Source organism: Neophocaena asiaeorientalis, unplaced genomic scaffold, assembly GCF_003031525.2.
Source record: "Neophocaena asiaeorientalis asiaeorientalis breed wild unplaced genomic scaffold, Neophocaena_asiaeorientalis_V1.1 scaffold150, whole genome shotgun sequence".
NCBI lineage: Eukaryota > Metazoa > Chordata > Mammalia > Artiodactyla > Phocoenidae > Neophocaena > Neophocaena asiaeorientalis.
In genome coordinates this window covers 3023187-3034993 of record NW_020176571.1, presented here as the reverse complement: position 1 = coordinate 3034993, position 11807 = coordinate 3023187, and the positions used below count along the sequence as shown (strand labels likewise).

The 11807-nt window shown below is 52.6% G+C and overlaps 1 protein-coding gene across 1 annotated transcript in view; it reads right to left on the bottom strand.

Annotated features, from left to right (window-relative positions):
* TEAD4 (TEA domain transcription factor 4) overlaps window positions 1-11805 on the bottom strand; it is a gene marked incomplete at its 5' end in the record, with an annotated part of 59453 nt that extends 47648 nt beyond the window's left edge. The window contains one exon of the mRNA XM_024733123.1: window positions 11790-11805. Coding sequence (XP_024588891.1) covers window positions 11790-11805 — 16 coding nt within the window. The remainder of the gene's footprint in view (window positions 1-11789) is intronic.
* Window positions 11806-11807: the final 2 nt, after the last annotated feature.

Sequence of the window (11807 nt, the reverse complement as noted above, 5' to 3'; positions counted from 1 at the left end):
CAGGGCCGCGGCCGGCCAGCCATCCTCCCACTCCCAGCGGCCAGGGCTGTGGGTGTCTGTGGGCCTAGCCCTAAGGCATCCAGGAAGTGCCTGTCCAAGGCCCTCCACCTCTGCCCCACCCACTGGGGCCACAGAAGCCCCTCTGATCTCACAAGGAGAAGAAATCAGGTCCCACGTTCAGCCTTGCCATGATTCGTGGGGACACTTTCCCTCTCTGGACCTCGGTGTCCCCACTTACAAAGAGAAAAGGCGGGGAAAGGAGAAGATCATTCACGATGAAAAAGAAATGAGCTCTCAAGTCGGGAAAACTTGGAGGAAACTTAGAGGCATATCCCTAAGTGAAGCCCATCTGAAGCCACACGTGGAAAGGCTGCAGACTGTACGACAAAGACCACACAGCATTCGGAGAAGGTGACACCATGGGGACAACAGAAGATCAGTGGAGGCCTGAGCAGGTGGGACACAGGAGTTCCAGGGCAGTGAAGCCACTCCGTCTGGGGCTGAAATGCCACCATTACATGTGACGAGACGTGTGTCCAAACCCACAGAACACAGCACTCCCACAGCGGACCCTAATATAAACTGTGGACTTTAGTTAATAACATATCAATCCTGGCCCAGCAAGGTAACAAATATGCCACACAGGGCAAGGTGTTCATAAGCAGAAAGCAGGGAGGAGGGAGGGTATTCTGTGTAATTTCTGCTCAACTTGTATGTAAACCCAAAACCGCTCAAAGTAATAATACTGACTTAAAAAAAAAGTGGAAAAGACTGTATATATGTATAACTGAATCCCTTTGCTGTACAGCAGAAAGTAACACAACATTGTAAATCAACTCTACTCCAATAAAATACATTTAAAAAATAATAATAAAGTAGGCAGTTCCCTGGCAGTCCAGTGGTTAGGACTAGGCGCTCTCACTGCCAAGGGCCCAGGTTCGATCCCTAGTGGGGGAACTAAGATCTCACAAGCCGCACAGGGCGGCTAAAAGATAAATATGCATTTGGGGAAGCTGGAAAAAAAAAAAAAAAAAAAGATGGGAGGAGTAAGCCTTGCATTTATTTCTCCTCTGGGCCCTTCCCAGGATTCTAAAATAAAGCAAAAGTCACAAAAGTACTGGAGGCCAAGGGGCTGCACCAGCCCACTGGGCTCCCTCTGGACGGGCCTGTCCTGTGGAATCCAGATCTCACAAGAGATCAAGGACCCGGAGCCTTGGAAACTCCTCACAAGGCGAATCCCCAGGCACGACCTGAGCAAGCCGGTCCTCCCCTACACCGCTGCGCCCACAGAGTGCAGGACCGTGCCCACGTGCCAGGACTGGGGCTGTGCCCGCACCGGTGCCCCTGCAGCTCAGCCACCCCCCCCCCCGCCAGGGAGGAGCCCTCCAGGGCCCAGGGCATCAGGGAACCACGGTGGGGCGAGGGCTCAGGGGGAGCCCCAGGGAGCAGCATGCGAGCCCCATCCTCAGCTCTGCCCGCTCTCTAATCATCTCTGGGAAAGGCCTGCCCAGGAGAGAATGAAGACCCCTGCATCTGGCAACACCACGGCCCCCAGGGCACAGGCGAGGGCCAGGCTGGACGGAGGTTAGCAGCACCCACCCCACCTTGGGTCATTTTCATAGGAATGTCCTTCTGTCTCAGAGCCACCCTGCCTACACCCGGGTAGAAATTCCAATGGCCCAGGGCCCTCAGACCCCAGGCTGAGGTCACACCAGCGAAGACCCACCCTGACCCAGAAACCCACCCCACTGATTCCGCTCTGCACCAGCCACACCCCCGCCCAGCCCTTACTCCGGCCACCGGAGGGCCAAGTCCCCACCTCCAATTCCAGAATGCACGCTCGCCCGGCCGGCGAGACAGCACCGGCGCCTCCTGTTCTGAAGCAGCTGCTGCGCCAGGAGTGGGACCTCACGGAAGACCCGGTCCCTTCCTCTTTTCCGTAGGTCTTTCTCTAGGGGACCCCCATGTCCCACCTCAACCCGGTCCCACCTTTGCCCTCAAGAAAGGCCAAGGCTTAGGACACCAGACTCTTACCCCACACCTAGCATCTTCTTTTGGAGATTTTCTCCTTAAGTGAACTTCCCCCAAATTTGTAAATCACACATCTGACAGGGGACTTGTATCCAGAATATTAAAGAACTCTCATAACAAAACAATCGAACGAAAAAAATAGGCAAAGGATTTGGACATACATCTCACCAAAGAAGTTGTATGAATGGCAAATAAGCCCCCGAAAGGACGTTCCACACGGTAGCCATCAAGAAAATGCAAATTAAAACCTCAAGGAGATTCTACTACACACCTACGCGGATGGCACAAACAGGACAGAAAGAAACCTGACAACATCAGTGCTGCTGAAGACACTGAGTGATGGAACTCTGACGCTCTGCCGGGAGAAGTGGGGAGAAGTGCCAAACGGTACACGTGGGAGAACAGCTCGGCAGTCTCTTAAAGCTTAAAACACACACGTATCGCGTGACCCAGCAATCCCACTCCTAGGTATTTATCCAAGAGAAATGGAGACCTGGGTTTGCACAAAAACCTGCACACCAGTGACGACAGCAGCTTTACAAAATCATCAAAGTCTGGAAACCACGCCAAAGTCCTTCAACCAGCAAACGGCCAAGCACAGTGTGGGACGCCATATAACGGGGTCCTTCGTTTTGTATTTTTTCTTTTTGGGCCACATCACATGGCATGCAGGATCTCAGGTCCCCGACCAGGAATCGAACCTGTGCCCCATGAAGTGGAAGCTCGGAGTCCTAACCACCGGACCGCCATAAAATTCCCGATGACGGGGGTTCTTGTGACTCAGCAATGAAAGGGAACTAACTTCTGACCCACACACCACATGGTCGAAGGGGGCATCCAGCTGAGTGAAGTCAGCAGAGCCCAAAGCTACACGCTGTACGATTCCACCTGACGTTCTAGAAAAGGCAAGACCACAGCAGTGAGAACAGATCGGGGAGGGCAGAGTGGGCATGGGGCGAAGGGGCTGCAGCGTTGAGGAGCCGTCTGGGGAGATGGTCGGTTGTGGACCCTGACCGTGGTGGCGACCGCCCAACTCCGTGTATATGTCAAAGCTCATAGGACTACACATCACAAGGAGTAAACTCTGCTGCACGTAAATTAAAAACCAAGTCCTCCTTATTCTACCCAGAGTACCCGGAAAATGGACCGTGTTCATAAAGTCCCTCCTCTAGTCATTTCATGCCCACAGCCCTGAAATCACTACTTTTTCTGTCTTCTCACAGATATTTCTCCTGCCCTCTTCCTTCCTCCCTCTCTCCTTCTCTCTGTCCCTCTTACACATGTACACACTCAGCTGTCAAAAACCTACCCATCCTTCAAAGCCAGTGCAAGTGGCTCCTCTTCCACGAAGCCTTCCCTGACTGCTCCCAGCCCCTTCAGGATGAATCCTCTTTACCAGGCATCCCCTCTGCGCTCGCCTGTCCTGCTGCTTCTTTCCTTCCGTCCTTCCTTCCTTCTTTCTTTCTTGGCCGCACCATGTAGCACGCAGGATCTTAGTTCCCCAACCAGGGATAGATCCCGTGCCCCCCGCAGTGGAAGTGCGGAGCCCTAACCCCTGGACCGCCAGGGAAGTCCCTTGTCTGTGTTTCTCATTGGCCCTTCAAGCACCCCGCAGGCTCTCAGCGTTTGTTACTCAGTCTGTCTCCCCTGCTGGATCGCATGCTCCTTAAGCACCTGCCACGCGCCCCCCGCTGCACCTGGCACAAGCCGGGCACACCGTGGGTGCTCTGTGACCACTGAGGGCAGGTGCAAGCGGAGGGGGCTGATGCCAAGGAGAGCTGGCGCTGCTGCGGCTGGCGGAGCTCCGCGGGGGGTGTCGGAAGCACTCAAACCTCCAAGTCGACACGAGGTCACGCGATTTTCCAGGACGCTTTTCTTCCTCCTTGCCACAAAGCACAGCTCCGAGCCCCGAGGAGACAGAGGCTCAGGACACACCTGTTGAGGGACGGGACCCTGTCCCATCATCGGGGGCTGGCATTTCTCTCCCAGGAGGTGGCCCTCTGTGCAGCAACAACCGATCAGCCCATCTGATCTGAATCCATTTCACTCTGTAGAACTACGGGCACCGGTAGGGACGCCCAGGGACCATGGGGCCCCTCTATGGCTGGGCTTTCCCAAGCACAGCACTGCCTCTCCAGGGGTTAAGAACCAGTTATAGGTCATTTACCTGATAAACACTTATACAGTGTTTAATATGTGCCCGGCAAAGAAACCAAGCACTTTACAGATATTGCCTAATTTAACCTTCACATCAACCGTATGGGGGTGGCACTGTCATTAGTATTGCCCCCATTAATAAGCGGGGAAAATAAGGGACTTCCCTGGCGGTCCAGTGGTTAGGACTCCACACTTCCACTGCAGGGGGCATGGGTTGGATCCTACTTGTTCCAAAAAAAAAAAAAAAAAAGGGGGGCGTGGGGAAATAAGACACACTGCAGTCTGGAAACGTGCCCAAGGCCACATAGCTGAAGAGCAGCAGGTAGGGGCTTCAAACCCAGGCAGGCAGGCTGGCTGTGAAGCTATACTGTCCAAACACTGGCCACGGCTAGTGGACACTTGAAGCGTGGCCGGTACAACAGAGACGTGCCGTTGAGTGTAAAACACGGGCTGGATCCCAACCCTTTTTATGAAAAACAATGTAAACTATCTCATTAATATTGTTTTACTATTGATTACCCGTTAACCGATCGTATTTTAGACACTGTAGTTTAATAGAAAATATTATTAAAACTCATTTCACTAGGGAAGGGTGGGGGAAGGGACAGTTAGGGAGTTTGGGATTGACACATACACACGGCTCTATTTAAAATGGATAACCACCAAGGACCTCCTGTACAGCACAGGGAACTCTGCTCACTATTCTGGAACAACCTGATGGGAAAATGTCTAACAATCACTGTGCTGCACGGCTGAAACGATCACATTGTTAATCAACTCTACTCCAACGTAAGATAAAAAGTTTAAAAAAATTCATTTGACTAGCTTCTTTTCACCTCTTAAATGTGGCTCCCAGCTCACGTACAATTTCACATTCCCAGCGGACAGCACGGGCTCCAGAGCCTGTGCTCGCAGCCGCTACCCGACGCCGGGGCATCTTCCCCTGACCCTGACGCCCGTCCACCCAGCTTGCACAAGGGTGACGCGGGCCAGGCAATGCCGCCCACACCTCCCCGTGCTGCATCCTCCACCCGCTGGGACACTGCTCCTTCCCCCACATCTCTCAACCTCTCCTCTGGCAGGATGGATCTCCCCGAGGGCCAAAGTGGGAAAACACCTCCCTCCTCGCCTAGTGGGGTCCCCACCTGCCACATGTGGAGAAACTGAGGCCAGGACCATAAAGGGGAGGCAGAGGCCCCAGAGGTCATCTGATCCCACCTCCCATCCAGCACAGAGACGTCCGGCAAAGGATCCCTAACCAGTTCTGCACAGAAACAGAAATTCCGTGTAGTTCCACCTGGTCCTGCCTCCTGAAATCACGGATGGATCTGCTGTTCCTGCAAGGAGGGCTGCCTCCTGGGAGAGAAATGCCAGCACCCACCCACCCCGCTCCAAACTCGGCTGAGATGCTCGAAGCTCAGTGCTTCCTAGGTCCGGTGTGTCCACCCTCCAAAACCAGAGGAGGCTCCCAGTGTGGCCGGAGCACTGCACTGGATTCAAGCCTTTCTGACACAGGCTCCGCACACCACAGGGCCCAAAGGGAAGCGCGTGATGGACCCGGGTACAAACTTAAACCCCGCATTAATCTCCGTGTAGCTTCTTCCTCCTCTGTAAAGGAGAGTTTCAAAAAATAATAACAAACCCCATCTCGCAGGGCTGCTGTGAAGATTAAAAGAGAGATGTCGAGAGAGATGTTTAGAATAACACCTGGCACCCAGTGGGCACTTAATAAATGCTCATTTCCCTTCCCCTTCCTTCAACCAAAAACCCCAAGTTTTTTTTTTTCCCCACAAGAATGGACAGTAAGTTCCTATTCTATATAATCGATATTCTGAACTTAAATGCAGGATTTTACACGTAAACTTTTTAGGTTTCATTTTGAGATATGAAGAGAGGTTTAATATCGCTAGATGTCAAGTTATTTTGAATGGCTAAAAATTGAAAACAATTTTTTTAAAAGTCCAGTATAGCACAGTTAAATAAGGTATTGTCATATGATGTAATATTATTCAGATCCTTAAAATTACAGTTTTCAATAATTTATATACTCAATAGTATAGAGTAGTTAAAAAAAACAGAATAGAGTATAATTGCAATTATGTTAAAATATATAGACTTGCATGAACACAAGTTTGGAGGGACATATACCAAAATATTAACGGTACTCATCCCTGAGTTGTAGAACTATGTACCATTTTATTTTCTCCTTTATATATTTCTTTATTTTCCTGGTGTTCTATAATGAGCATGTATTAATCTTAACTGAAAATTTATTTTAATTTCAGGGCTCTGCTTAATCTCAGCATTCTAGTCAATTGAAATGATTTTGAATCCTGGTTCTGTCATCCAATAGGCTTGTTATCCTAAACATGCACAGAACTGATAGAGGACAAAGCCAAAAAAGATGTGACATATATCACTAGAGACCTCGCCCCAGGGTGACATGAGCTCAGTACCCAGGGTGGTCTTTCAACCGGTTACAAATGCATCTTACTGCTGCCATCAGCCAGAACACACTCAGTTCTCTTGAGCCCAAATTAGGTTATTTTCCCACGACTTGGAAGAGTGAACCCATGTTGGCCACTAGTTATCTCAACTTCATTTCTGATGTCCCCACAGACTGTATGTTCAAATATCTGACCTGGAATTTGGCCAGGGATGGATAAGAAGCTTACCAGCTGGCCATTTCAGGACCCCAGTCTTGCCCCCTTGAAGAGATGAACCAGGACAGCATTTGTTATCCTGCCGTCCTCACCTCCTCCCAGACCCCAAAAGCTTCTCTCAGGTCCCCAAAACGCGATCTGTGAGAATCTGGCCACCTGAGCTCAGGAAACGCGACTCAAGTGTGGTCCAACGCACCTCGTCCAAGGTTGGCCTTCGGCCCTCTCACAGGTCTGCTCTACTCTGACAAAGATGAGGGCGTGGTAAGGGCGCTTCACCTCGGAGAGCATTCCGCCACCTGCCCCCCCCAGCCTGTCCCCATTGTCCTCCTGTTCGGACTGTAGCTCAGAAAAATCCCTTTCTGTTGTCCAGCTGACCCAGGCCGGCTGCTTCCCCACCTGGAGCTCTGCCCACGGCCCAGTCAACTATTACTCAACGCTCAACGCCAAGATGGCCATCAGCCGGGGAGGAACACGACCGGTCTTTTATCCTGGGGGGTTCACGGGACAATGCACGCAAACATCTCGGGGGCTTGAGGGAACGCAGAGCAGTTCTGGCAGGGGTGGGCCAGGCAAGCAGACACTGGGACACCTCGGCTGAGAAGGCAAAGCAGAGGGTTCAGCCAGAGGATGGGCTTCAGCAGCTCAGGCTTCTCTGAGTCAACAGAGCCCCTGCAGAGGAGAGGACCACCCTGTGTGTCACCGGCCCCTCCCCAGTGCCCTTCGCACTGCCCCCAACACCCTGCCTTTCCTTCAGGCCGGATATGCATCCCCTCCCCCACGAGGGTCACCCAGCCTCCGCACAGCTCCCATTTCCTGCCCCTGGTGACTCCTCTGAAGTGTATTGTTCGAGTGAAGTTTGGGTCAAAGGAAGCCGAGAGTCCCCACCCATGGGGGCCCGCCCACCCTCCGCAGTCCGCACTGCAGGGAGCCGGGCCCATCCTCCTGATGTACTGAAGGCCGGAGGATGTTGGGCAAGGCCCTTGGGGGCTGGGATTCTGGTGGAAATGCTCCCAAAGGGCCAGTCGCTACAGCTGAGGGCTCCAAGCCCATATCCCTAATATCTACATGGAAAAACCAAAAGCGTGCGAAGAACTGTCACTTCAGAAGCCGTCAAGGCAAAGCTGGAATGAGAGCCTAGGAGCTGGAGACTATGCCTGGCTACACAGCCCTGCCCCACCTCCACCTGGGCCCCTGAACTGGCCACACCCTAGGGGGAAGGGGGGCCCCCCCAGACAGCAGCTGTTCAGCTACAGTTTCAGAGCCTTAAAGGGAGCTGTGGTCCCAACTCCTGCCAGCAAAGGGTCACAGGGGGCAAAGGAAGGCAGGAGGCACAGTGTGCCAGCCTCCACGCCTGTTAGACGAAGGTGGCCAGGAGTCTGGGCATTGGGACCCACAGAGCAGGAGACGGCGCAGGAGACAGAGTGGACCAGGGTGGACTCCAGTCCCAGCTGTGCCACTCACCAGCTGTGTGACCTTAAGCAAGCTACTGTCCCACCAGGGCTTCAGTTTCCCATCTTTATTTTTATTATCTTTTAAATTTTTATTGAAATATAGTTGACTTACAACGTTGTATTAGTTTCAGGTGTACAGCAAAGTGATTCAGTTATTTAGTGTGTGTATGTATATATATTCTTTTTTAGATTCTTTTCCATAATAGGTTACTCCAAGACACTGAATATAGTTCCCTGTGCTCTACAGCAGGTCCTGTTGTTTATCTATTTTACATATAGCAGTGTTATGTCTGCTAATCCCAAACTCCTAATTTATCCCTCCCCCACCCCTTTCCCCTTTGGTAAGTGTAAGTTTGTTTTCTATGTCTGTGAGTCTATTCCTGCTTTGTAAATAAGTTCTTTTGTACCATTTTTTAGATCCCACATATAAGTGACATCATATGGTATTTGTCTCTGTCTGACTTACTTCACCTAGCATGATAATCTCTAGGTCCATCCATGTTGCTGCAAATGGCATTATTTCATTCTTTTTCATGGCTGAGTCGTATTCCACTGTATATATGTACCACATCTTCTTTATACATTCATCTGTCAATGGACATTTAAGTTGCTTCCGTGTCTTGGCTATTGTAAATAGTGCTGCTATGAACACTGGGGTACATGTATCATTTCGAATTAGTTTCCTCTGGATATATGCCAGGAATGGGATTGCTGGACCATATATTTTTAGTTTTTTAAGGAAGCTCCATACCGTTCTCTGTAGTGGCTGCTCCTCACCTCTAAAATGAGCGAGTGGGCTTCCCTGGTGGCGCAGTGGTTGAGAGTCCGCCTGCCGATGCAGGGGACACGGGTTCGTGCCCCGGTCTGGGAGGATCCCACATGCCGCGGAGCGGCTGGGCCCGTGAGCCATGGCCGCTGAGCCTGCGCGTCCGGAGCCTGTGCTCCGCAACGGGTGAGGCCACAACAGTGAGAGGCCCGCGTACCGCAAAAAATAAATAAAAATAAAATGAGCGAGTTAGCTGCTGACATTAGAGTTCACTAATGTTCAGCGAGTTCACCCTGGGGTCAAGGCAAAACGGTAATTAGAACATAGGAGTTGGAGACCCTGTGCTCTGCGGTGACAAAGCCGGGCTCCCACCTCCACCTGGGCCACTAGCGACCCTGGTCCCTAAGTCTGAGGGAAGAAGCCTGTAGGGCCTGGTGTACAGCAAACGCTCAAGCCACTTGGCTAAATAAACATGAATGGCAGGGCAGGGTTTAGCAAAGGGTGTTCAGAGAAGTTCCCAGGAAAAAAGGGGTTCTAGGCTGAAACAGGCTTAGGAAACACTGGATGCTGCGCCTCTGGCTGTGCGAGGTGCTCTGCAAACACTGAATTTTCACCACCAACTTTTCCGATAGATACTAATGAACTCCTCCCGTATTACTCATCAGGAAACCAAGCCTGAAGCCTTAAAGGTAGCGAGTAACTGTCAGGATTTATACCCTGGTACGTGTGACCCCAAACCTGAACCCGCTCTACTTCATCCTTAGACCAGACACCCTCGAAGCCCCACCCACACCTGGCCTGAGCCGGTGAGGGGGGAGGTGGCCCCCAGCAGCACACCTGTGTCCTCAGGGTGCGTGGAGGAGGGGCGGCGAGTCCCTTCCTTTCAAGAAGCCATAAACATTATGCCCACAGCATCTGGCTGTGAGGATGAAGAAAGAACTCGATAAGGGGTCGGCCTGCGTTCCCCCCGCCCATCCCCACCACGCGCTGTCAGTCTCACACTGCGGCCAGTCTCCTGGGCATTGTGGTTCTCGCCCTACCCAGCTCCCTCCTCTAAAATGTTTCACATGGTGAAACCCCAATGGAGAGAAAACAGAAAGCAAAGCAGAAAGGAAGAGATGGGGAAACAGAGATACCCCACAAGGTTCTCCTCACGGGTCAACCGGCAAATCAGAGGCAGCCTTCCCTCCCAGGCTGGCACGAAAGCATCTTTGCAATGCTCAGGACAGTGCCTCCTGGTCTAGCAAGTCTCCAAGGTGGAGCGTTCTTCCTTTTGACTGCCCCGGCAGCTCTAAGGAGAGCTGGACCAGGAGAAAGTAGTTCGATTCCTCCTTGTTCTTGGGGCCAAATTTAAAAGCACTGTCTAGACAAATACTGTGTGATATCACTTACATGTGGAATTTAAACAACAGACTAGTGAATATAACAAAAAAGAAGAGGACTCACAGATATAGATATGAGCAAACTGGTGGTTCCGGTGGAGAGGGGGCGGGGCAATTTAGGGGCGGGGGAGGGGAGGTACAAACTATTGAGTGTAAGACAGGCTACAAGGATGTGTTGTACAACACAGGGAATATAGCCCATGTTTTGTTGTAATTGGAAATGGAAAGTTACCTCTAAAAACTGCATAACATTTTTTAAAAGTTAAAAATAAATAAGTAAAGTAAAAGCACTGTTTACACAAATCTCAAGATTCGAAATGGTCTCTTTCTGGGGGGGGGGGCCCAACCCCACAAACATCCCCAAATCTCACTACCGTCACGAAAGGCAAGAATCTCAACTTCCCTTAACGTTCTGCCCAGGCAGAACAAAACCGACCTCCCTAGAAAGACAGCTGCCTGGAAGAGGCAGGTGTGGACAGCTTCCTTCCAGCTCCGCGGGTCCAGGGCGAGTGGAGCCTGGGGGCCACACACTCCCACAGCCAACTACTCCCGTACACACACCACCAGGGACACTGTCTCCTGCCCCCGCTTCGGCAGGGCGCAAGGACAGTCCCGCCCAGGAACAGCATCCTCGCGGGGAAAACGCACGCTGAGAGACGTGGCATCTCGCAAGTGCTCAGAGACACTCAGCTCTCAGACAAACAGCACTCTTCTCGAGTGGAAACGCGGAAACGCGCTCCCGTTCAACACAAACAAATCCGCCTCCTGGAAGCCAGGTGAGTCATCTGTGAGCCGGTGTCACCCTCACATACACTCGAAGCTAAGGAGGCAGGACAGCCAGACGCCACATGAACTCATCACTTACCCTCCGGGTCTGGCCCGAACCCCCTGACACACGAGTACACGGAGGCGCGAGTCCCGGGTCGGCCCACCCGCCGGGGAAATATCCGCTTCGGGGTCTGGGAGCTCTGCTCCCCAGACTCGCTGGTCCCCAGCGTAGAACGCACCAGGCTCCTCAAGCGCTGGGGAGCGGGGACCTTTTGCCGAGGTCCCCTCCGCTCTCGCAAAGCCTCGGCACTGCAAACCGCCAAGGCACCCACCTCCAGGGCTCTCCTTCCGAGCCCGAGAGGCGCCCAGCAGAAAAGAGGCGCGGGTGCCGGGTCTCTCCTGCCGCCGGCGTCCTCGGCTCCGCCTCCGGTCCTTTCGGCTCCGCGCGCTCCCCTTCCCCGCCCCCCGGCCCTCTCGCCCACCACGGCCCTGAGGTCCGCGCGCCTCCACGTGCCCGACTCGCCACCCAGTCCGGTCCCGGGTGAGAGCTCCTCCCGCGCCGCCGCCTTACCGGTCCCAGGGTGCGGGG